Source organism: Babylonia areolata, chromosome 26 (assembly GCF_041734735.1).
Source record: "Babylonia areolata isolate BAREFJ2019XMU chromosome 26, ASM4173473v1, whole genome shotgun sequence".
In the NCBI taxonomy this organism is placed as follows: domain Eukaryota; kingdom Metazoa; phylum Mollusca; class Gastropoda; order Neogastropoda; family Buccinidae; genus Babylonia; species Babylonia areolata.
Window position 1 is genome coordinate 5890861 of NC_134901.1, and position 27157 is coordinate 5918017.

Genomic DNA, 27157 nt, shown 5'->3' on the forward strand with positions numbered 1-27157 from the left:
TTACACACTAAGCATGATATACACAAGCTTTCTGTACACTTGAGCACATTTTTGTCCCCTTTCCCAATTACTGCAGTTATAAGCACATAGTATTACACTCATATTTTCGTTGGACAAAAATGTGTGAATATGTATATCAACATGTAATATAAGCATTTTGAATAAACATGTAACACAGCACCACTCTAATTTTCTCTAAGATGATCAAGTGATTCTGAACACAAGCTTTTCTGTAGACTCAAATTATAATCACAACATAATGTGATAAACCACCCTAATCAATTTTGAACTGACCATTCCAGCAAAAGATATATTGTGCAGGACACAAACTAGACAAAGTGGAGCAGTCAAATATAGTGAATGCCTGCATCAGATTAAGCTGTGAGCAAAATGGCCCCTGTGCAAGCCAGTGTACTGTTCTTTGTGGGTTTATATAAGAAGAAAACAAAACGACTTTATCAAAATCTGTGAAGATTTAGAAGTAGTTTTGTGTATCTGCAAAATTAATCTTTTGATTGAAAATCTTACAAAAATCTGATGTCACATATTAATAACAGAGCAACATGTACTCTTTTCTCCTGGATGATTTGGATTACTAATGTAAGTTGTATTTACCAATGATAAAATGACAAAAGTACAAACATGTTTACAGAAAAATATGCATTATAAAAAGTTCATTAATTGTTCATGTTTACTTGATACGCCATTTAATGAGAGAAAGAAAACACCTGCCGTACAGACTTGCTCTGCAGCAAGAGTCTCACAGGCCTCAGTCTGGCACTTTTGTCTGTCAGACATGTTGCATACCAAGAGGTACCACAGGAGAGCACATATTTTCCCTTGATACCAATCCAAAGCCACCTACATTGTAACAAAAAACTGAAAACAAACGACAAAGAAATTTCAGCCTTTTGTCCAAGTACACAGCATACCCGTATCATCACAACCTGTTTTCAGTGACCGTCATGTATCAGGGATCTGTTGCTGTGTGCTGTACAGGTCTGACAAAATGTCAACAGACATACATCTTGATTGGTTAAAAAAAAAACAAAGGGTCACCACCAAGCCTCACTATCAGGAAAGACGAGAAGGTATTTCAGACATCACAAACATTTGTTCAGCAGGAGTATGTACACTGAGCCAACTTCATTCTTTGAGAGCAACCAACACTATCACATCAATCAGTCAGGGATCATATTCACTGGCCATTACTGGTGCTATCCAGTTTCAAATACAAAGAACCAGAAAAAAAAGTATCCTAATCCTGTCTGATGCAGTGTTTAGCAATGACCCAAACACACCACCCCTCCCCCAAACTCTTATTTACAAGAAATGAAAAAACTGTTGCATGTGTCAATTTAAAAGAATTTTGTTTTCTTACTATCTTTGTATTAGTGGTGTACGTGTTGTTTGTAGCGTTACATTGACCTGGTGCACTGTATCATTGCCAATAACAGTGCTGCTAGTTCTTTCAACTACACCTTACCTGGGCTGTGCCACCATCTGTGAAGGAGAAGAGAGAAGCACCAATAAAAAAAGAAACTTTTCACATGGCAACAAACATGTGACAGAATTGAAAAAAGTTGTCTCTTGTCCTTGTGTTGGACTCTGGTGATGGAACACAACCATCAGTAACCGCAGTCCCAAATGCTAACATGAGAACATACTACTTTGTCCATTACACATTAGATACAAAGATTAAAGCTTTGAAACACTAGCTGGATTTTTAGGCACATATCTAATAAAGGTACTAAACAAAATCAGTGAAATCTAAAGTATACATTTCATGAAGCTTCTGACACAAAATAAAGAAGATTTTCAAGCATGCATCTAACAAATAACACATAGTTCATTCCTCTCAGAAAAGTTTGTTTAAAAAGAAAAAAAAGAAAAAAAAGGAAACATCCAGCAGTGTATAAAAAAATGAAACATTCTTCCATTTCTCAATACTTCATTTATGCATCCATCAAGTCTGTTTACTTCGTTGAAGAGTGTCCCAGCAAAGAGTCCTGAAAGCACTGTAACCATTGTGTGTAGGCACAATACATCTTTGTTAATCCAATGGGAAATACCGTGTGCATCCTTTCCAATCAGATCACTAGAGACGTATGTATTGTTGATAAGCCATATGCTATGTACAGAGAACAATCACAATTTGAGTGGCCAGAGCACAGCACCATGGGTCCCCATCCTGACCTCAGTGCTTGATGGGCCTCATGGCGTCAGCGTGCCAGGTGCGGATGGTGGCCAGAGCGCGGTTCACCTTGTTGCACCACACGATGCGCTCCTCCTTCGTGTCTGCTGACAGCATGTGTCTGCAACAACAGCACCACATAACCAGAGATGCCAACCCCTGTCAAGTGTTTGTAGGAACAATCAGGAAGTTTGGTAGGAACATTCTGAGTTTGGTAGGAACATTCTGAATTTGGTAGGAACACTCAGACTCTGAGCCACATCAGCAAACGTACATTCTATCTACAAGGCAAACACTTAGTTTAGCCACATTCTCACTTGTTTGGGCAAACAATAAAGCTGTCTAGTCCACTCAATGCTGTTTCAATGTAAACACAAACGTGATTAGCTGAGCATCATTACATAAGACCAAGGTTAGTGGTCACTGCCCTGGCCTTGTGATCAATAGGTCTAGAGTGTCTGGGTAATGTTACGGCAAGAAAGCATGTGACCATGCTATATAGTCGAAAATTAACTTGTCGGAACAATTTCGATGTTGGTGTAACATCAGAACAAACTGTGATCCAGCATAACAAAATACAGCGAAATTGTAACAGTTAGCATCTTTGCATAACTGACCGGTGCAATAGCTCAGTGGTTAAAGCACTGGACTTTCAATGTGAGGGTCCCAGGTTTGAATCTCGGTAAGCAGTGCCTGGTGGGTAAAGGGTGGAGATTTTCCTTATGTCCCAGGTCAACACATGTGCAGACTACTTTGTGCCTGAACCCCCCTTTGTGTGTACAGGCACGCATAAGATCAAATACGCATGTTAAAAATCCTGTAATCCATGTCAGCGTTCAGTGGGTTATGGAAACAAGAACACACCCAGCAATCACACCCCTGAAAATGGAGGCTTATCATTCGTTTCCTGTGTTATTGAATCAAATTTCAGGCATGCACACATACACACTCAGACAGACGTAACATTTTACGGGTATAACCGTTTTGTTTATTTACCCCGCCATGTACACATTGTGTCATATTACATTGTACTGAATTGTATTGTACTGCATTGTGTTGTATTGCATTGCACAGAATTGCACTGCACTACATTGTACTGTAATGTACTGTACTGCATTGCACTGTATTGTATTGTATCATATTGCATTGTACTGTGCTGTACCTGACAGTGGTCATGGTGCTGTAGGTGCGGGACACCAGTGTGTCTTTCTCCCCCTTCAGCGGCTGTCGCACGGTGTTCAGCTCAAAGGTGTGGGGCCGGGCGCACACGTCCCGTGATATCAGGCCCACCTTCTCCGTCACACAACGCTTCAGGTCAATGTAACCCATGGGCTCCTGGTCAGGAACAACAACACAGGATCTTTGGTCAGTGTGCTGACTTTCTCCTCGAGCTTTTCAAGTTTTCTTTATTTCTTTCAGTTTCACTATCTCAGTTTATGTCAGGCATGGAAACATTCCTGATTTTTGAGTAGAATTACACTAGCTGAAAGATTCTTCATGTGCAGTGAACATGTGCAAAATTGATTATGTTAGATTTAAACGATTCTCATAGAGTCCATGCACAATAAACATGTATGTGCAAAATTCATTAGAGTAGATTTAAACCATTCTCCATGTGCAGTAAATATGTTTAAAAAAAAGTTCATTATCTCAATCAAACTTCATGACAAACCTTGGTTCAGAAAATACAGATGCCATAGAGACTGTTCCAGGAACAGATGAAAAGAGTTCAAATACTTCAAAATACCTCCTACACATGCAAAATAGCAAATTAAAACAACAACAACACACACACCACCCTTTGCTCATAGTGTAGGTTGCTACGGGTAACAAGGATCAACAAAGTGAAACAGAAATCCAAGCATATGTATTTTTCTGCTGGAACACAGCATCTACACAACAGTGGAAACACACCAATTATGTCTGCTCACACTGCAAGTTTAGAGAGAAATATCTGTAACAAAAAGAAGAGAAAAACGTCAATTGGAGGGGCGGTGGAAGAGAAGAGAGGAGAACAGAAAGGAAGGAAGGAAGCTGACCTTCCTGGTTTCATCATCAGGATACTTCCAGAAGCGCAGTTTGTTCCCACTGAGGACGCACCAGCGGCGATGCCAGGATCCCAAACCACTGACGTCTTCAAACATGGTCTGTCGGCAACACGGAACACAGTCACTCACAGATGACATCAAGGCACTCGGGGTATTGCTTCACTATGCACTAAGTGTTACTGGTTCACAATGTGCTGTCTAGCCAAGTCCAGTTTTCACATCACTTTGTCACAAGAAAAGCACACTCACTGCATTGTCTCTCATTAACAGCTTTGAAAGTCATTGTCATTATCAGTTTTGAAAATTTTCTTAGCTTTGTTCAGTTCCTAACGAATACAAGTTCCAAGCTGGATGCTGTCACACACACATCCCCCCTGTTCACCCCCCCCCCACCCCCAAAACAAAATGCAACCACCATCCAACAAACAATCCTTTTCATTAGTTCACAGCATAAATCATTTTGCATCAATGTATGAGTGCGTGCACATATAAGTTTTCAGTGCAAGTGTGTGCGCGCGCGTGTGTGTGAAATGGAAATGCACAAAGTAATGTTGCACTCACCAGAAAGCCTTTCTCTTCCACGTTGGCTTCCATCAGACACTTGAGGTTCATGTGGATGGTGCCGTGCAGGGGTGACAGGTGAGACAACTGAAACACCATCACTGTTAGTGTGGACACTGCCTGAATCACAGGGGAGACAACACCATCACTGTTAGTGTGGACACTGCCTGAATCACAGGGGAGACAACACCATCACTGTTAGTGTGGACACTGCCTGAATCACAGGAGAGACGACACCATCACTGTTAGTGTGGACACTGCCTGTATCACAGGGGAGACGACACCATCACTGTTAGTGTGGACACTGCCTGTATCACAGGAGAGACGACACCATCACTGTTAGTGTGGACACTGCCTGTATCACAGGAGAGACGACACCATCACTGTTAGTGTGGACACTGCCTGAATCACAGGAGAGACGACACCATCACTGTTAGTGTGGACACTGCCTGTATCACAGGAGAGACGACACCATCACTGTTAGTGTGGACACTGCCTGTATCACAGGAGAGACAACACCATCACTGTTAGTGTGGACACTGCCTGAATCACAGGAGAGACGACACCATCACTGTTAGTGTGGACACTGCCTGTATCACAGGAGAGACGACACCATCACTGTTAGTGTGGACACTGCCTGTATCACAGGAGAGACGACACCATCACTGTTAGTGTGGACACTGCCCATATCACAGGGGAGACAACACCATTTGTATTTCTTTTTATCACAACAGATTTCTCTGTGTGAAATTCGGGCTGCTCTCCCCAGGGAGAGCGCATCGCCATACTACAGCGCCACCCATTTTTTTGTATTTTTTTTCCTGTGTGCAGTTTTATTTGTTTTTCCTATTGAAGTGGATTTTTCTACAGAATTTTACCAGGAACAACTCTTTTGTTGCCGTGGGTTCTTTTACGTGCGCTAAGTGCATGCTGCACACGGGACCTCGGTTTACCGTCTCATCCGAATGACTAGCGTCCAGACCACCACTCAAGGTCTAGTGGAGGGGGAGAAAATTTCGGGGGCTGTGCCGTGATTCGAACCAGCGCGCACAGATTCTCTCGCTTCCTAGGCAGACGCGTTACCTCTAGGCCATCACTCCACCATCACTGTTAGTGTGGACACTGCCTGTATCACAGGGGAGACGACACCATCACTGTTAGTGTGGACACTGCCTGTATCACAGGGGAGACAACACCATCACTGTTGGTGTGGACACTGTATGATGCATGGAAACTGTAACAAGGGGTTGGTTTCACACCGGTCTTTTTACTCCCCCATAGTAGCATGGGTCAGAAAAAAAAGAAGCCATTTTCCAAGGCTCATTCCTTTGCATGAGCTACATGCTTTAACCACCATATCTTCTAGCTCTACATGTACAACAGGACAAATGCTTATCTTTATAAATAAACCAGGTCTGCTTATACCTCTTGCCCCCACACATGAACAAGACCCATCTTTATACAAATGTACAGTTTGTTTTGACCCATAACACAGGAAAGGGGCATAGCTTCTTTCAACCCAAGACAGAAACTGCTGGCTGTTGGGTTTTTTTTTGCCTGCAGCCAGCTCTGTCCTACCCAGAGTTGAGTGTGCTTCAAGCTTAAATGAGAAGACAGGGACCACACAACTATCATTCACTTCACAGAAGCATTTTTGGGTGTGTTGCTCTAATTTTCTGTCTGTATCTCTTGGGCCTGGATGATGCCAGGATATCATTATGACAGGAAGCGTTGAGTACAGTTTGTCACGTGGTCCCAAACCTAAATGGACCTAAACAGCATCATTGTAATCCCCATCATCGTCATCCTCCTCCTTCATTATCAATATAAAAAAATGTCCTAAATTCTGTGGCCTCTCCCTGCTCTCATGGTGACCTCAGTTTCGATACCCCTCCAATTCGTGTTTGGAGTGAGTCTTGTTGAGGTCTTCTGTGTCGGCAGATTCATAAGGAACTGTCATTGGAGGGATGTGGTGGCTGTCTCCACTCTGGGGGAGATGCTCATTCATTCTGGCTCCATGACTACGCCATTATTGTCGTCAGTAGGGGTTTTAGTAGGTGGTATCCTAAGTACATTAAATCAGAACAGGCACAACTGAACGTCACCGAAGTGACTCAGCAGCAGTGCAGGGTCTCCTCAGTGTCTGGCCCCTTGGCAACCTAACACTGATCGTTCCCTGTGGACTGCCAATGCTGGGACTGCGACAGATGAACCAGGGTGTGGTTGTGTATGGCGGACTCAGAATAAGCAATATGGGAGTAATGCCACTGAAATGGTGCAGATGGAAAGAAAAAAAAAGGTGCAGATGAAAAAAAAAAAAAAAAAAAAAAAAAAAAAAAAAAAAAAAGAGATGCTGGCTGTAGTCCCTCAGCATAAGAAGGTTCTTGTCCACCCCCCCACACCCCCCATTAGCAGTCTCCCACCTAAAGATGCCAGAGCAGCGTTTCCTCCAATGCTTCTGACAGACATATTTCAAGTACCAGTGAACAAAGACTTGTATTCAAAAGAAATCAAGTTTACCAAAACAGCTCTGCATGCTATCATTTCTCTTAAAACATATTCAATTGTCTCCCCAACCAACACCCAAATCATCATGAACAGTATCCACTTGTTCATTATTTCTACAACACTGGAATTCAACAGAGGCTTGTTACTTAGAATTCAGCAGCATCCCACATTTCCCAGGAGACAAAAACAAACCAGATGGTAAGAAAGACACTCACTCTGTCCAGGGTGAAGGAATGTTTGTCCACAGACTTCATGGTCAGCAGAACGGTGGTCACCTGAGAGAAACAGGTCGTCCGCACTGCCATGGGTCCGCCTGGACTTTGCACTGCACAGTCATTGTGCATTGGTAGTAGTTACAACACACACTTCTCTGCCATGCTCAATCATAGTGCATAGTTACAACACACACTTCTCTGCCATGCTCAGTCATAGTGCATAGTTACAACACACACTTCTCTGCCATGCTCAATCATAGTGCATAGTTACAACACACTTCTCTGCACTGCTCAATCATAGTGCATAGTTACAACACACACTTCTCTGCCATGCTCAGTCATAGTGCAAAGTTACAACACACACTTCTCTGCCATGCTCAGTCATAGTGCATAGTTACAACACACACTTCTCTGCCATGCTCAATCATAGTGCAAAGTTACAACACACACTTCTCTGCCATGCTCAATCATAGTGCAAAGTTACAACACACACTTCTCTGCCATGCTCAGTCATAGTGCATAGTTACAACACACACTTCTCTGCCATGCTCAGTCATAGTGCATAGTTACAACACACACTTCTCTGCATTGCTCAGTCATAGTGCATAGTTACAACACACACTTCTCTGCCATGCTCAATCATAGTGCATAGTTACAACACACACTTCTCTGCCATGCTCAGTCATAGTGCATAGTTACAACACACACTTCTCTGCCATGCTCAGTCATAGTGCATAGTTACAACACACACTTCTCTGCCATGCTCAGTCATAGTGCATAGTTACAACACACACTTCTCTGCCATGCTCAATCATAGTGCATAGTTACAACACACACTTCTCTGCACTGCTCAGTCATAGTGCATAGTTACAACACACACTTCTCTGCCATGCTCAGTCATAGTGCATAGTTACAACACACACTTCTCTGCCATGCTCAGTCATAGTGCATAGTTACAACACATACTTCTCAGCACCGCTCAGTCATAGTGCATAGTTACAACACACACTTCTCTGCCATGCTCAATCATAGTGCATAGTTACAACACACACTTCTCTGCCATGCTCAGTCATAGTGCATAGTTACAACACACACTTCTCTGCCATGCTCAATCATAGTGCATAGTTACAACACACACTTCTCTGCCATGCTCAATCATAGTGCATAGTTACAACACACACTTCTCTGCCATGCTCAATCATAGTGCATAGTTACAACACACACTTCTCTGCCATGCTCAGTCATAGTGCATAGTTACAACACACACTTCTCTGCCATGCTCAATCATAGTGCATAGTTACAACACACACTTCTCTGCACTGCTCAGTCATAGTGCATAGTACACACACTTCTCTGCATTGCTCAGTCATAGTGCATAGTACACACACTTCTCTGCATTGCTCAGTCATAGTGCATAGTACACACACTTCTCTGCATTGCTCAGTCATAGTGCATAGTTACATCATACATTTCTATGCACTGCACAGTCATAGTGCAGCATGTGCAACAGTTTCAACACACAGTTCTCACAAAACCAAGCCAAACTTTCAAGCCTTGCCCCAACACCCCAGCTCTCTCTCTTTTTTTGTTTTTTGTTTTTGAATTCTTAAATTCAGAATTTGTTGTATGATACATTGGCTTTTTGACAACTCCCTATAAAGGCATTCTTTCAGTTGATGTCAGTTAAGCTTCCATTTTAGAACAAGTGAACAAACTTCAGGTTTCTTCATTTAATCCAGTGATTGTTCAGATGAAGACAAAAAAACAATCCTTAACTTGGATAAATGGTTCGTGAGGGAAAAACAACAGCCAAAAAATAAATGTCACTATTCACAAAACAGCAGATGCACACCTGCACAGGACATCTTCCCTATCACAACTTTCAAAATAAAAACTAATAAATCCCAGTGAAAACTGCAATTCAGACAGCCTGAAATTCACCACCCCTTTTCCCTGCAGATATGAAAAAGGTTAAAAGCCCTATAGCCTTAGGGACAGTGAATCCATATTCAGAGTTCGGGACTTGACACTGGAAGGAGGGTCCCAGTCCTCTGCTTCCGCCTGCTCTGACTTTACCACACCAAAGTCAGCTACCCATTCACACCAGCAGACACACAGAAAGCATAGTTCACCTGTCAGCGCACTGCCTTTGAGCTTCTTTGGGGTCTTCTTCTTCTTGTCTTTTCCCGAAGCCTCACAAGATATCGACTGCAACAGTAAACAACAACAAAACAAATCTCCACAATGCATATATGTATCAGTAAATCTGGTGATTGTCATTTACAGACAGTTTGTACATTCTCTTTGCTAGCAGACTGACCTGTAGCAGACAACCATTGTCTTTTTTAACAGATGTACATACAGTATGAAAACTGGATTTGATCAAAACTATTCATATCTGACACAACCTTTCATCTTATCCCTGATTTGTTTGCTTTTTTTTTTGGTATTCCATCTTGTGTCATGTAAGCTGCATTTTCCTCAGGTCGCTCCCCCAGAACCCCTCCCTGCTCAGCCACACCCAGGCTTGTTCCAACAGACATTTTTTCTTTCAATTAGAGTCATGCCAGTGTGAGACAGACATGTTCTTTGAATGAGTTGTGCATGTTTTAATGACTTGTGCCATTGTGAGACAGACAAGTTTTAATGAACTGTGCCAGTCTGAGACAGACATGTTCTTTGAATGAGTTGTGTCAGTGTGAGAGACATGTTTGTACTCATCTAACCCTGAAAGCCGAGCATTGTTAGGGCGTCAATTTCATTTCATCTAAACATTTCCTTCTTCCTACATATGCATAAACCATAAGCAAAGGGTACAAACTTCTACAATATTTCTGGCTTTGTGAGCATGTGTCAACTAGAACAGGGAGGAAAAACTAGTCAATTTTAGTGCATTAATTTTGATGCATCAAAATGACAGGAAAGCTTGCCGAGGCTGCAAACTCCCCAGGGTTGAATGGGTTAAATGAACTGTGCCAGTATGAAGGCGACCCTGTGAGGCAGAGCACTGACCATGCTGTAGATCTCCAGCTGCAGCTGGAAGGAGCCGGTGATGTCGTTGATGTTGATGAGGTTGGGGAAGTCCAGGCTGCCACGCATCATGGGGTCATGGGTGGACAGCATCTGCGTGCTGATCACCTTGGGCCCGTGCTTCAGCAGTAGGATGAAGTAGTAGGTCATGGTGTCTGCACACACAGCACACCAAGGTCTTCACTTACACAAACACACAGCAGCAGCAAGGCAGATAGGCGTTGGTTTTCATGGCAAACCATGCTCACACTCACATAAATTAGTACACACTGTCAAATCCATACCAACAGTTAAGTTCAGCATCCAGAACACAGAAAAATGTACATGGGTGGGTTGGGTATGGGGAGAAATGTGCGTGTGCTTGTTACTGCATATGCTTTATTTTCAGCAACATTCTAATTTTGTGTTATAGTTCTGATTTTAATTAAAATCAAGTACTGGGTGGAATGTAGTTACAGGTATCTGAAGTGACTGTGAAATAATGACTTTGAAGTTTTGCTTGGAATGCCATTATGACTCATTGAAAAGACTGATCATTTTCTATGTCCATGACAGCTACACTGTGCAGTTCAGAGTGATCAAGGAGGCCAGGAGTCTTTACAGGTATGGGGCATCAGTGAAAAGTTCTAAACTGAGCCTCTAATGTTACATAACAAACAGGCTGCCTCAACAATGGTTAATAACTCAATTTGGATGACTTTGCACTGGCTCTTGGAACTACTTCACGTTCATCGTGTGCTTCATTGGAACATACGCACAAACTTGGTATATGTTTGATTTTTCTCTCCTTTCTTTTTTAGTGTAATACTTTTTGTCAAGTTCACTCTGAATGTCTTTATTCCCAAAGGTACTAGACTCTGAATGTCTTTATTTCCAAAGGTACCAGCTCCACAAGGAATATCTGAGGGGGTGGTGGGTGGGTTGGAAGGGTGGAACAAATGAAAAAATGCACAAACTGGAAAACACATACAAAAAGAAATATATCAGAAATGTTGTCTGACATCGTAACAGATAGAAGTACACGTGTATGTGCACTTTTACAATGCATATTAACATGCATGCTCTCTTGAACATATGCTGCAGATAGCATTTGGGGCCAATGGCTAGTCTCCATGAGTGTTGGTTGTACAATTCACTTGTTCATTTAGCGTTAGTTCAATAGAAAGGACACTGACTGCGCTTTGGGATGAAGTTGTGGTGAAACAAGTGGTTTTTAGTTCAAATACATCTATACTGATGACCTGGAGAAGCACCCCCCCCCCACCCCCCCAAAAAAAAAAGCTATGAAAGATATGGTTCATCCTGACATGGCCTGTTTGTTAGCCATCTTGTGTATTTCACTTGAGAAGAAAACAACTCATTCTAATCCAGATTCTGATGATGACTAACTACTCAGAAAACAACATATGGGCTCAAAAGAGCCATTCTGTCATTAGACATGGAAGTGTGTAGTCTTTTGGGAATTTTCAGCACGTGGCTTATCAGATGTATACACCCGATTTGTGTCCAAAATGACTTTTTTCTTTCATTTCAGGGCTGTGTCACCTCCATACTGAAAATGACAGTAAGCCGAATCTTAGATGATTGCATTTCACTAGTGTCAATGTTGTGAGACAATCTACAGTGAAGATGTGCCCCCCAGCTGTTGTCTGACCTTGTGAGGTTCCAATCTTGGTGACAAAGTCTTTCTTGAGGGGCAGGCGGATGTCGCTGATGGTGAGGGACCCTTTGGGCCCTGGTCCACTGGGGTCCAGCACCTGGCTGTCCTTCAGTCGCTGGATCTCCCTCATGTACGCCTGCCGCTTCTGACCTGTCACAGTCACCAGGTACAATGTGTCATCACCTGACCTGGCACCATGCACAGTGTGTCATCAGATGATGACGACGATGCTGCAATGGAGATCCATTTAGGTTTGGGACTATGTGCAAGGCTGTACTCAAAACTTCCTGTCATAATGATATCTTTTGTTCTTAGCTATCTAAGTGATGGCTGTGAACATGAATGAGATCATCAATATTCCATTTTAAATACTGTAAGTTTGCTGCAAGTTTACATATATATTTGCAATTCTGTGTGTTCTGATGGCTAAACTTTAAAGTTAATGGTTTTCTTCAGTACTGCAGATAACACATGAAGGATAGTGGAACACAGCAAGGAAGAGCTCCAACCACAATGAGCACACAGTGAAAAGCCTCAGAGGAAATGAGAATGAGGTTGTACAGTGAAAAGCCTCAGAAGAAATGAGAATGAGGTTGTACAGTGAAAAGCCTCAGAAGAAATGAGGATGAGGTTGTACAGTGAAAGACCTCACAGGAAATGAGAAGAATGAGAAGTGCACACAGTGAAAAGCCGCACAGGAAATGAGGAGGATGCAGTTGCACTCCACAGGGAACAGACTCACAGGAGATCAGAAGGATGCGGTTGCACTCCACTTGCTCGGAGGATCCAGCGAAGTGTGAGGTGGAGGAGCAGCACTGGTTGAGGGCGTTGCTGGTCTGCATGATGATGCTCTGTTCCTGCTGCACCATCTCCTGCAGCTCCTGGACACACATCACACCAATGTCATCATTGGGTCAAGAACTCAGTCTTCAAATAACACATGGATCATCAGTTCATGGACACAACCATCACATCATGGACATGCATTTACAGTCCTTATGGGTTCACAGACACACAGTCTGTCACGCAAACACTGGTCACAGCACTGATCAGTCATGTCAAACACTGGTTGCAACATTTCAGGTAAGTCATGACTCTGCTCTCTCTTCCCCTAACCATACAAATGATGTTCTTTTGTGACATTTTCCGCAGGTATTTTAAGGTTATATGTGAGTGTTTGTGTACAACTATAAGCCCATACACATGTAAGTACCCTTCTGTGCAATCATCCACACAGTATGCTTATCAGAGCAAACACATGCATGTTCATCTGTAAAGGATTATGTGCTAAGAATTCGTTTTTAGATCTATATGTATCAGTGAGTGAGTGAGCAACTTTTTATAAATGTCAATCAGCTATCAGGGATTAGTGTAAAACACTGTACATTTCCAAGGCAACCCACAGAATTTCACCTTTCAACAGTGACTGATGTCTGATAGGAATCCAATATTTTGTTTTTTTTCCATTAAAAAAAGAAGAAAAAATCCATCAAATCATTATCATGTGCTGAATGGTTTCTCATGTAAATCAATGTGACCCTCAGCAAGTTTCTACAGAGAAAAACTTTTTGCGTGCACAAGTCATTACTCACTGAACTTTTCCTCAAACACTATTTCATGGGGCATCACTTTGCTATAATGCAAGGATTATAATTTGGAAGTATAGTCTAGACAGTGATCTAGATTGCTTTTCCAGGTCAGTATAAATGAAAATAACTGCACTTTTTCTCTGTTATTCTAAATCACCTACCGCAGTTTCAAATGTGTAATGTGGAAGCAATGTCAGACACTGGTACTGAGCTTTAATCCTTGAATAAAAAATGTTTCGAGTTCTGAGTTAGCACCGCACTGTAGTGTTGTGCAACAGCACCTGATGGCCGAGTTCCTAACAGAGAAAGAGAGAGAGAGAGAGGTGTGCGTGCATGCGGACCAGACACTATGAAGGTCACACCAATGACAATGCACCAGCACACCACCTATTCCGTCCAAAGCACACATACCTTGATCCTGTCCTGCACAGAACGGCGTGGGGCAGGGGTGGGGGTGCTGGTGGGCATCTCCACATCCTCCTCCTTCACTGCCTTCCCTACGTACTGACTGTTGCGCACAATGGTTTGTTTCACCTCCTGAATCTGCATGTTCCTGCAACATCCACATCAGAAAAACCAAGTCACACACACACAGTGACATGTACTATTACCATTACTTTAGAAAAAACAACACACTAAATATTGTGGCAGTAAATATAGTAAAATGAGCCAGCCAAGAATGATGCAAAAGAGCAGACTGGTTTCTTACTCAGCTGACACATTCACCATAATTTCCTCTGCATTTGCCTTCTATAAAACCAGCCAAAACACAAAGATATCCTTGGAACGTGTTTTGGAATTAGTAAGCAGGTCTTGTAGAAGTAAATTTATATATTTTTTGAGAATAATAGCAGGTAATAACAGCAGATCATGTTTCTTAAACATGAAATCAATACTCAGTGCACCAACTAGGTAAACCTGTCCTCTTACATTGTAAGCTGAGAGGATGATCCAAGTACACTTACCTGCTTGCTCTGTATTCATTGATACTGAAGGGAAGATCTCCAGCAGCTGTGGCCTTTCTCTGATTGTTCTTTTTACGCTGCAGAAAAGTCATAACATTTCTCTGTATGTTGCAGTGTTGAACAGTGTTCAACATGTGGCAGTGCATGCATTTTATGTGTATACACACACACACACATATATACAAAGGTGTGCTAAAAAGATGGGTTCAATCATACTAGTATTGATGTTTACATGACAATACAAATATACTGCATATCCTTTAACACCAGTGAGATCTGGGTTAGTGATCACTCACTTTAATCAACTGATTTCATTTCAAATTTATTGCACTGCTGCGTAAATCATACAAGAAAACACACAGAAAGATAAAAAGAATGGGAAATTGTGTCACGAACTCAATGCACTAAAATATCTCAGTATGTACACACCATCTTTGGTGAGCATTTGATCAAGTTTTTACTGCTTCACAATGAGAAAAAGAAATGGCTGACCATAACTGGCACCGGGGGTTTAGCGGAAGATGTGGAAGGCCCCTCCCCAGAATCAGAGTCCATGGCCTCATCCAGCAAGTCTCCAATGGCATCCCTGTCGTCCACAGACTCTTCCATGTCCTGGGTGTGGCCTGAGGTCTGTGGCTGGTCAGGCACTGCGCTCTGCGAGGTGCTGTCTGCTGTGTTCAGACTGCTGCAGCTGTCAGAGTCCGCATACTGCTGACCCAGCTTCACCAGGTCCACGGTGCTCTTGTGGAAGTCTGGGGGAGCTCCTGAAGCAGACATGTACCGTATGGGAATCCAGTTTCAGGCATTGCACTATGGCAGCATTACGGTGACATGGCAGATTTTAAGATGCTCCTTTTGAACAACACATACAGCAGGGACAGTGATTTTTTGAGACAAATGTGTAACTGTCAATCTCTATACAAAATTTATTCAGTTCATGTTTAATTTCAATAAAAGATCACACCTCTTAACTAGATAATTATACACACAATGGCTCATGCTGATTTTTCATTTTCATCAAAGTAAATCAAGCAGGAGTCTAACATTTACAATATGATGAAACCCAGCCAAGTATGATATGTTAATTGTTATACAAAATATAGGAATGGGTGGAAGTTTTAACTCTGCATGTAAGAGATGAACAAATATGTGCTCCAAGCAGGACTTTTTGTCCTTTAAGTGGAGTTAAAGCACCCGTGTATGTTTATTGTGTTTGTTCTGTCTACGTCAGCCAGTAGAATTAACATGCATGTTTGTAAACAATGAAGAGCATATTTTGATCTGAGGAACTCTACTTTGAGTACGTATGTAATTTTGTTTTAAGTAAGATATCCAATCTGATAAATGTTATGAAGTTTAACCTATGCTGTTTTTCAGCTCTAGCTCCATGTAAAAATAAAACCAAACAACCAACCAACCAAAAAACCCCCCAAAACAACAAAACCACTGGAGTGTGAAGAGTTTGCTCTTCTGCTCCCAGGCAGTTAAGGAACCAAAAACTACACAGACAGAGGTCACCTACCTGGGGCTCCTTCAAAGCTGTCCAGGCTGTTGATGCTGGAGTCCAGATCCTGGCCACCCTGCTGCTCAGAGGGCATCATGCTTTCAGCACGCACAGACCGGGGCACAAAAGCACTCAAGCTCACATCATCGTCGTCATCCTCAGGCTTGGGGCCCTGCTGGTATGCCCGGGGTCGAGGTCGCCTCAGGATGACCTCTGCATCCTCATCGTCTTCCACCTTACCCTCCTCTGCCACAGGTTCGGCACTGGCCTCTTGCAGTAAGGTTTGTTTCTTGGGAAGAGGATGGGGGTCTTCAGTGTCAAAGCTGTCATCAAACTTGACCTTGCGACAGGCCTTGCTGGTGGCGGCAGTGGACACAGGGCGGGGGGAGCTGACGGCGCCTTCCGCCTTCTGCTGGCTGACGATGGAGAAGAGAGAGGTGGGGCGTGGGGGTTTGCCTGTCACTGCACTGCCACTGGACGTCACTGTGTCTGTGCTTGTACTGGTTGAATGGCTCTTTGATGCTGCTTCTTCTGTCTCCTTTGCTCCATCTTTGTCAGACACTTCCAGGCCAATTGTGGCCAACTTATTTTCAAAATCTGGATAAAATAATGAAATAAAGATAGAATAAAAAAAAAGGAGAAAATTATGTAACTGCCAGTATTTTCTGTGTCAGCAGATCACAAATCTACCATGATCAATATCAATTCCAATGTTGAAAAGATTTACCAACAAATTTATATGGTACATTTCTGTCGTTCACAAATTAAGATGCATCATTCAACAATGAAATTCATCTGATACTTAATTCAGAATGCACTGTCTACGTACATTTTTCCGAAACCCTTATATAGTATACAATGTGTAACCAAGTTTTTAATTCATAATGTTTATAACTGATTAGTCACTATGTGACTAGCAAGATATTCAGTGTAGCCAAAGATAAACCTTATCAATACTAGATGGAGTTCTTTGTATGATACATCATATGTGTAACACTTGGTTTGGAATTGCGATACATTGTCTCCTAAAATGCTTTTAGTCACAGCTGACTCCTGTGGTCAAATCTAAAATATGCATTTCAAGGAAAGTTCTATCAATTAGTGACAGACTTTGTAACTCTGGCTCATATTCTTGAGTTACCATTCACTTTCATGTGAAACAAAGAACAAAGGGATGTGGTGTCAAGGAAGAAACATGACCCGTTTACGGGGGGAAAAAAGAAAGAAAAGAAACTGAAATGTTAAATTAAAAATAAAAAAAATCAGCAGCATGCCAGATCCAAATGATTATGTTCCAAAGTGAAAAGGGTGGACAAAAAGTATAGGCAAATAAGAGTGAGGACATGATGGTGCCAGAAAACCATGGTGTGACTCAGAGGGACAGTGCCACAGGTACATTGAAGATGCATATTATCCAAGTGGCAGTGTAACAGGTACAAAACACAACTCCAAACAAAAAAGCTAAAATTGAAAACCAGTCATTCTGGAAAAATCAACGGTTAATTTCAAAAACAAAGGAACCAGTGGTGAAGTTAGAGGAAAAAAATCAAACTGTGTGGACATTGAATACCGACTCACTAATGGTGTCTGATCCTTCTGGAACTCCACTTGAAACAGCACTTTGCTTTTCTTCCACACATGCAGTCTGACTGGTGCAGTCAGCAGTATCCATGGGTTCATCAGTTGTACCTGCTTCACTGTCGTCTCCACCACTTGTATGTGTCTGACCTCTAGTCTCCATGCTGTCTACTGTAACATCACTAGTGTCCGTAAGACCTCCAGTCTTCTCCACGCTGTCTACTGGAACACCACCTGTGAGTGTCTGACCTGCAGTCTTCTCCATGCTGTCTACTGGAACACCACCTGTATCTGTCTGCAAACTGGCTCCTGGACATCCCCGCCCTTCCTCTGAATCCACCTGCATTGCTGAACTATCTCCTTGATCTTCTGCCTTCTGATTCTGATTGCAGTTCATGATGTGTGCAGCTGCCTCATCTGCAGGAGTGTTTTCCATTTCAGGGATGTCTAACTCAGCTGCTCTGTCCTGTGTTCCATCTGACTCAGCTGGTGATATGTCTGAAGGGGCGGCTTCGCATAGCGCCTCCTTGTTTTGCATGTTTTTATTTAGCCCTGCACCACTGATGGTCTCCTTTGCCTGTTCCAATGAGTCTTCATCTGCTCTCACCTTCTTGTCATCTGTTCTTGTGCATCTGCTGTCAGCTGACAGTATCTCCTCCACAATTGCTGTGGTTTGAACATCAATGGCCATCTTTCCTTCTGTTTCACTACTGGTGAGATTTTCAACATTTTTCTCTGCCTGATTACTGTCTTCTGCTGCACTGATCTCACTGGGTTCAGCTTCATTTTGATCTATAAGTACAACATACCGTACATATACCTGTTGACTGGATAATTCTGGTGTCTGACCAAAACTTATCTCTCCAAAAGGAAAATAAAAAAAGCTACAAGAAAACAAATACAGGTATGCTACCATTTCAATCTCAAAATGCATATATATAACAACAGCCAATGTGTTGTTTTACTATAACTAATAAAGTACTCAGATTTGAAAGGTGTATTTTCATCATGCCCTTTTAACATACTTTTTATACAAAATCAGGAACCAAGAAGCATGTTACCATGTAAAATATAAACTACATTTTTGAATGATGCAACAATGAAAAAGAAGCATACTCTCTCTCTCTAAAAAAAAAAAAAAAAAAAAAAAGAAAAAAAGAAAAGAAAAAAAGTCACCAAAACTGCAAAGTTTTTTCCTGTTCCATCAAAGAGAAGGAAACAGCCTAAGAATTTTCTTTTTTCAGATAAAGAACTCACCTGCCCGAGCTTTTTCCCTGAGACCTTGTCTCTTCTCCTTCTTGCTTGAGGACTGTGGCTGTGGTGGCTGAAAATATAAGCATAGTGATCAGACTTCCCATACTGAATCTTGACAACCCAAAAGATGAATCATAAACTGGTAAGGTGCACTTTCAACATCATACATTGTCAGATTTCTTACTAGAATAGTAGAAATAAATATTGTGATCACTCTATTAAGTAAGCTGCTGCTGACGAAGTGTAACCATTTTTTCCTCCTTAAACAGTTTTTTTTCTCTAAATTTTCTTACAAATGTAAGTGAGGATGAAAAAAAAATGGAGAAATGATAATATTACGCTAAATTACATTTTCTGAATAATGTTTTAAACAAACTGAAATAATTAGTGAACACTCTTTTCACAACCTTTGAAATAAAAAACACACATCAACATGGAGACACAAAAGATTATAAAAAAAAACCCAACCAAAACACAATTACACTTTCTACAAACAAACAGAAAACACTAAATGTTCATTATGGAATTCAGAAAGAACTTCCTGAATGCATACACCGACAAATACTATGGTCACCAATGCAGCACCATTGCATCAACATCCAAACCATTGCCTGCAGAGTCTGTAAACCCTTTCCCACCAGCTTATATTCTCTTGCAGCACTCTAGCCAGTGTGAAGCTCTTCCTTGTGCTTTCATTGCTGCTTCACACCTTCAAAAGGCTCCAAGACAGGAATACAGAAAAGACTGTTCACAAACTCTGCAAGGCAGGACTTTTTAAAATCTGACTGCTTGTTACCAGTCCTTACATCTTCTGGTGCCGCATCTTTGTCATCCTTCAGAATGCCATTCTTCCAGCGATTCTGGATGCCCTGCAGCTCAGCCATTCGTTCTTGGCGCAGGCGTTGAGCCTTGTCTGTGGTGGACTGCTGCGATGGCTGCCACTGAGCTGACTTGGTGGCAGAGCCCACTGCCGGAGTCTTGCCAGGGGTGGCACTGGCTTTTTGGGGCGTAGCGCTGGTGCTGAGCTGAGCAATACGCTCCTTGATGCTATCCTGGGTGCAGGTCTTGGCGGGCGTACCTGTGGCGTTTTTCACAGGAGATTTCTGGGCTGCGGGGGTTTTGACAGGGGTGCAGTCCCCAGGCTTCACCTTCTTGATGCTGCTGACCACTTGGGCGGAAGAGATCTGCTCCCAAGCTGACATGCGAGCTGACACAGAATGTGCCGTGGGCTCATCCTCCACTGTCTTGCGTGGTTTGGGCCTCAGCTGCACAGCTTCAGACTCCTCCACAGAGGGTGTGCTGAGGGGACGAGCTGGAGTACTGTCCTTTGCAAGGTGAGTCAGTTTTCCAGGAGTGGCTGCGGTGGGCTTGGGGGTACCGGGGGCATTGCTGTCTGAGATCTTCTGCTCCCAGTTTGCCAGGCGAGCTGAGAGGGGTCTGTCTGCTGGAGGCAGCACTGTCTTGGGTGCTTCTGCTCCCTTCTTGTGGCCATCAACCTTCCCTGCTTCTCTTCTGCTTTCTTCCCCCTTGTTGGAGCTGGTCGGTTTCTCTTTTTCTTCTTCCACATTGCTCTTTTTGCACTCCTCAACTTCAGCTTCCATTCCCAGATTAGCTTCCTTCTCCTGCAGTGCTCCTGTTTCCTGATTGCTGCTGGGCTCAGGCTTTGTGCCGGCATCAGATTGGGAGGAAACGGAAGACTTAACAGGAGAGCCGCTTGGTCGGGCAACATCACTGTCCTCTGCTTTCGAGCCCAGCTTGAGAGGAGATCTGACTGTTGAATCAGCAGACTTTGGCGGTACTGAGCTAACAGACTTCTTAGGAGACTTCCTTCTGCTGGTACTGGCACAAACTGGGACTGGGTCACTGGAAGCTTTGGCACTTTTTGACGGTGTTGTGACAATGCTTTCTGCAGCTTTTGGAGGCTGCCAGCGTGGCTTCTTCTCCTCTTCTTTCCTGGAAGATGACCAGAGCATAGAAAATTAATACTAGTCAATGTTAACACACTGCAGACAAAAACACAACAACACAAAGTCTATCTCAGTCATGTGATATTTGCAACTAGTATACTGTAGAAGGAAAAAAAAAAAAAAAAAAAAAAATCACACAAATGTCATGACAGACATTTTCCCCTTATACACAAAAAACATCACAACATAAGTTATTGTATCCTGCATACAAGTTGAATAGTGAATGTATGCGTGTATACTGGTGTGTGTGAGAGAAAGTGAAAATGAGGGTGAAATAGACAGAGAGAGAGAGAGAGAGAGAGAGAGAGAGATTCAAAAACTTTATTACTCAAGGATGAAGATTTTAGGCATTGCCCAGTATTCCAATCTGTCCTTGTGACAACAATAACAATTACAACATTAACGATAACGACAAAAATAATAATTTTGTTAACACTGCTACATCCACTGCTACTACAAAGAAGAATGATCACCACCATCATCAGTGACATTGTAAAAAGTAATAAAACGAACGCATTCATACATTCATATCCATACACATGCACACACTCTCTCCACCCAACACACACACACACACATACTTATGCACATACAGAGACATGACCGAGGTGAGAAACATATAGCGGACATAAAGAAAATAGGGAAGCACAACTTTACCATTGCACATATACAAAAGTGATTAATTTGCTGATGCAGATGTTACAGGTAATAACATCCAATTTACAGGCGAACAAGTAAGAACAAAGCACAAAGGTAGAAATGAAATAAATTCACTGCATGTAGGTAGATGCAAACTTCACGGAAAAAGCATGATTTTTGTATTTTTTTTAGCTGGTTTAAAAAAAAAAAAAAAAAAAAAAAAAAAGCAAGCAAGCTTTGTGGGCCTATTGTTTGTGGAGCAGAAGTTCTCGTATGTTTGATTTGAAGGAACGTAATGAATTGCACGTCTTAATGAACGAAGGAAGAAAGTTCCAAGCAGATGGTCCAAAAAATGCAAAGCTAGATTTGTACAAATTGATGCGCACACGAGGCAGAATATAATTATCCGAATTGTAACGCTCTGATGCCCGTTGAACATGGTCACTGAGGTATGGTGGTGACATGTTTTTGTGTACTTTGAACATGAGGACCATTTTATTGTAGTCGAATTGCTTGTATAGTGGTAATATTTCCAGTTTTGTTAACTTTTCATCTGTTGATAGGGAGTGGTCTGGTAAAATAAGTTTAGCTGCTCGTCTGTGCAATGAGTTAACTTTTTTTTAGCTGGTTGTGACTGGCATTGCTCCAGACTGTAGATGCATAATTGATATGAGAGAGACAGTGTGCCCCGAAGAATAATTTTCTGGTTTGAGTATCGACGTAATATCTAAGTTTATTGAGTAAGAACAAATTGCGGGCTAATTGTTTGCATACATGGTTGATATGAGCTTGCCAGTTCAGTTCTTTATCAATAATTACCCCTAGAGAGAGAGAGAGAGAGAGAGAGAGAGAGAGAGAGAGAGAGAGAGAGAGAGAGAGATGACCAGAACGCACGCACACGTGTGCGTGCGTGCGCGCGTGGTGTGTTTCAACCATATCTGTTTTGAACAAAAAGACTACTGTTAATCGATGTGTCCATTTTAAAGATAAAAGTGCTAAGATTTTGTAAAAACAAAAAACAAAAACGACAGCTACAACAAAAACGTGGACAATAACTGCTGAAACGTTTACTGCTTCCTGTGCCCTTCCTCCTAGTTGTGTGCACTCATCAGCCAAAAATCAAACTCTTATGAGCCAAAAATCAGTTGCTTAAACACAAATGTAGAAATATCACTCTTGTGAGCCAAAAATCAGTTGTTTCAACATGACACACAAAAAACCCCTCAAAAACAGTACACCCAGTGCTTACACAATAGTAGGATGGCTGAGGTCATCCTCCCAGTTGTTGATGCTGCTGGCCAGCTGAGCAAAGCGGCTTTTACGCTGAGAACTGGGCTGGGGGGGTTCTGGCTCATCAGCTGCCTTTGCTCGCTCCACAAGGGGAGGAGACGCCATGCTCTTTCTGGGCTGGGGAACAGGAGATGAACTGCCTTCGTTTTCTGGAAGAAAACACAACCAAGAGAGAAAATAAACTGGAAGGTCTGTTTGCAAATTTATCAGAATGCAATTCAAGTTGCACGTAATGTCATAATGTGTCCACAATAGCACAATAATGTGTGAGAAGAAATAAACTGGATGGCTGGTTTGAAGAAATAAACTGGATGGTTGGTTTGCAGATTTATTAGAAAAAATGCAATGCAAAATGTATGTAGCATGTATAAAAGACTGTTGTAATGTGTTGTATGAGAAGCGAAACCAGTTTGAGTGCACAAGGAATACTCCAACAAAGAGGAAAGAATATATGTACAGGAAAGGCACCTGAAAATTCACACACACACACACACACCCTGTGAAGTTGGTGATTCAATTAATACCAACCTGTGCCTTCCTCAGCCCACTGTGACCTCTGGGCAGACAGAGCATGCAGACGTGATTTCACACTGGCAATGGCAGGGGTATCTGGTTTGATGGCCGATTCTTTCTCACGCACACACTGACGTTTTGGTGAGTCTGGAACAAGCATAACAGAAAATCACTGAAAAATTATCTGTTTAGATTAAAATTGAATCACACTTGTCAATGAATAATAGTGAAAGCTTCAAATTTTTAACATTATTCACTGCAAGAGCAAAAAAAAGTACACATTAAGTATTGTTCAGTTCATCATTACTGGGAAAACACCATCATGTGACAGAATTAACATGGTTTAATGAAAAAACAGAGCACTGAAAACTAAAGAAACTGCTGAAAACAACCATCTGTCATTACAATAAGCTATTTTTCACTTGTTTCCAGAACACCACAATTTGCACACATAACATATTAACAAAAACGGAAGAAACGAAAGTGTGAGTGGAAAGTGAACTCACCTTCATTTTGTGCTGATCCACCTTCCACATTGCTTGTCAAGTCCTCAGAGAGTGGGGAACGACGTTTGCGAGGCGCAGGTTCAAGACTTTTCCCCATTTTCTGATCCAAAAGTTCTCGCCTCTGTCTTGTCCTCTCAAGAAGTCGCTGAAATTATGAAGGCAGCAGAATTACATTAGGATTGAGGATATAATTCAAGCTTTTTTTCTGTCGCTGAATCACAGACCAGTACCTTATGTACATAATATATAACATCAAAATCTGTCAGAAACACTGATGGCAGCAGAACACTTTTTCAATTTCCTGGAAAATATCATAATATTAATAACCTGTAATGCTAAAGATTTAACATATGACTCGATTTTTGTTTCGTATCCAACCTGAAGTCCAAGATAACATTACATTATACTGTTGATTGCCTTTTTTCCTGTTAGTGATAACCTGCCATTTGCCACTGGGATCCAAATGTGACCTCACAGACTTTTAGAACTCCAACCATTCAGCTAGCTATCACACCGATCACAAAGATCTGGAGACTGATCAGGCAACTGTCAGTGTAATGTACAAGACAAACTTATAATGGATACAAATATTTTCATGATATTCTTACTCAGTTACTGTCTTTGTCTTACACTTCCACATACTCCAAATGAGAAGAGTTGCAAAACTTGCCAGTCTGGTAGGCTCAGTCAAACTCAAGTAAAGTATTTTTATTGCATTCAAGGGTGTCTGCAATTCAGACTTCTTTCAGTTTCACTAAAGTAAAGCTAAAAAATTGGTATACTAAATTTGAAAACTAAATACATACAATAATACATGTACAAAAGCAAACTTCTGAAATGGTGATATTTCTCAATCTCATTTCTGGCAGATTTTTGAGAGAACTTGTACTATACATCTATATGAACCCATTACCAACATTCAACAGGAATACATGTATGATGTAATGTGAAAAAATAAAATGCAAGCCTTTCTAGCATTATGCCCATATAAACTGAACTCAGGCTTAACCCCTCAGTGAACAAGCACAGAAATCAAACAAGCAAATAAAACATGCATTTCCAGCAGCATTAAACTAGTCTAAACCAAGTCTACAAGCTCAGAACAACCTTCAATAAGTGCGCTATGTCCTGTGTGACCCCCTGCCACAACACAGCTCACTTAATGCATGACCACATTTCATGAGATCTCAAAAAGATCTATTACTTATGGCTTATAGAGTTAATCTGAAGACATCGTCCAGCATTTACAGAACATTGCTGAACACAGTTATATATAATCTTGTTAAGTCTGAGAGCGGACTTGAACATAATCCAAACTGTAATTAGAGATAGTACATTTTTTGTATGTGCATTCAATTTTCATCTTTTTTTTCTTCAATATTTTTAAAATATAATGTTTCAAATCTTTCAACAAGCAACCCTTTAAGAAATGAGATTCGGCTGGAAACTGTTTGTTTCAATAATCAAATAATTTTATCTAAAGTATTTTTTTCTTCTTCTTCCAGAAATAAGTATTAAAAGGTTAGGGGAGAAGAGTGACTGAATAAGTGGTAGTGGGTCACTGGATACATGTTTGAAACTGAAACAGTGAATGAGCACAGATTATGATAGATCTATACAGCATGAATATATAGAATAGTGATGATTATTCTCCAAGTGCAAAATGTGTCTGACTTCATGCTGCCGCTGTCAATGACAGTAATTACCACAAAATCGTCATCAAGGGCATTATCGGGGCGTTCATTTTCCTTAGCATAGGCATTGGCAAGATCATCAATGTCTTTGTTGATGGCAGCAATGGGCAGATTGGCCTGACTGACGGTGACAGCTTTACGCAGCAGTTTGTCAAGACCATCATCAGTGTCCATGTGATCACCTGCCTCTGCTGTTCTGGACACCTGTCCTCACAAAGCCATAGTCAGTAACTTGCCACAGATACTGAGAGTGAGATACATAAGTTAACTCTACACTGAACTGCAAACAAATGAATTATCTTAAAATTGTTGATGGTTAATGGCATAAACCGAATTAGACTTATTTTCAAAGATATGAAAAAGTAGACAAAAAATACAATACAGATTTAACAACATCAATACAAACCTCAGGTGATACAGCCAACTGAGACAGTGAGGGAACAGAGGAGAGGGAACCTATCTGACACTGTGCTGACACCAGAATGATGACAAATGAATACTTTAACTGATAAAGGTGCCCAGGTAGTGGGAATGCAGTGCAACTGCAAGTAAATGTGTATGAGCGACAGCTAGTGTACAAAGTATTATAATGAAATATGATACAAACAAAAATCATACAGCAATACAAATTTATGTACACATAAATAATTTAAAGTAAAAAAATTAGTCATTTACTGAGATGCATGTTACTGTTTTCATATCCACTAAATAAATTGTTCAAATGTATAACATATCTGAGAACAGAGAATTACAATAAATAGATTTTATCACAGTTAAGTTCAACACAACTATTTAGTGTTGGCCTGAGGGGAAAAAAGGTGAAGCACAGTGGCCAAATCGGTTAGGTATTGGGCTTTTGATCCAGTGTTCACACCGTTGATCAGTGTTCAAGATCCTGTTTTGGCATGGTCTTGTATCCTTTGAACTTCTAAAGACATTTTACTCTGATTTTTTTCACTCCACTGTGGTGTGAATAGGAACCCGACTTTGGTTGAAAGTCAAAACAGTGGAATGAGGAGATCTGGTCCTTGGTTGAGCCCTAGACGCAATGGATATAAATTCACTGCCCCAATGGCCTTAAAACAATAAAAGGCTAGGGGATCTTTAGTTGAACCATAACTTAATTTTTTATTTTATTTTAAGAATAAGAATTAAAAGGAAAATTCACATAAAATGCAAGCTCACACACACATGCTTTATTGTTATGATATGATGAACACATCTAGTTAAAAAAAATTGCATGCTCACTATTCTCAGTCTCAAGCAAATATTTGTAGAACTCTGCAAGTGAAAGGTATTTAAAATAGAAAATGGCTTTTCTTGAAAGTGTGGGGTGAAAGAAAAGAGATACACAGTAAATGAATTACTTAAAGAATAAATGTTTACATGATATAGATAATATCATAATCTTTCTTTTCTGATTATGATTTATAAAGCTGAAC

General features: G+C 41.3%; 1 protein-coding gene across 2 annotated transcripts in view; it reads right to left on the minus strand.

The window, feature by feature from the left end:
* Positions 1 to 417: 417 nt before the first annotated feature.
* The window catches only part of LOC143300571 (uncharacterized), a 27704-nt gene continuing 964 nt past the window's right edge, over positions 418 to 27157 (minus strand). Inside the window, exons 2-20 of one of the 2 annotated variants that reach the window (XM_076614332.1) lie at positions 25728 to 25919; positions 24022 to 24166; positions 23531 to 23662; positions 22962 to 23151; positions 19913 to 21059; positions 19110 to 19176; positions 16293 to 16871; positions 15263 to 15534; positions 14771 to 14847; positions 14217 to 14358; positions 12959 to 13097; positions 12211 to 12366; positions 10539 to 10711; positions 9659 to 9734; positions 7527 to 7636; positions 4804 to 4890; positions 4234 to 4341; positions 3357 to 3529; positions 418 to 2315 (exon numbers count right to left, since the gene is read on the minus strand). In XM_076614332.1, the coding sequence (XP_076470447.1) occupies positions 2198 to 2315; positions 3357 to 3529; positions 4234 to 4341; positions 4804 to 4890; positions 7527 to 7636; positions 9659 to 9734; positions 10539 to 10711; positions 12211 to 12366; positions 12959 to 13097; positions 14217 to 14358; positions 14771 to 14847; positions 15263 to 15534; positions 16293 to 16871; positions 19110 to 19176; positions 19913 to 21059; positions 22962 to 23151; positions 23531 to 23662; positions 24022 to 24166; positions 25728 to 25919 (4083 nt within the window). In that variant the 3' untranslated portion in view covers positions 418 to 2197. The remainder of the gene's footprint in view (positions 2316 to 3356; positions 3530 to 4233; positions 4342 to 4803; positions 4891 to 7526; positions 7637 to 9658; positions 9735 to 10538; positions 10712 to 12210; positions 12367 to 12958; positions 13098 to 14216; positions 14359 to 14770; positions 14848 to 15262; positions 15535 to 16292; positions 16872 to 19109; positions 19177 to 19912; positions 21060 to 22961; positions 23152 to 23530; positions 23663 to 24021; positions 24167 to 25727; positions 25920 to 27157) is intronic. The other variant, XM_076614334.1, reaches the window with a different exon arrangement.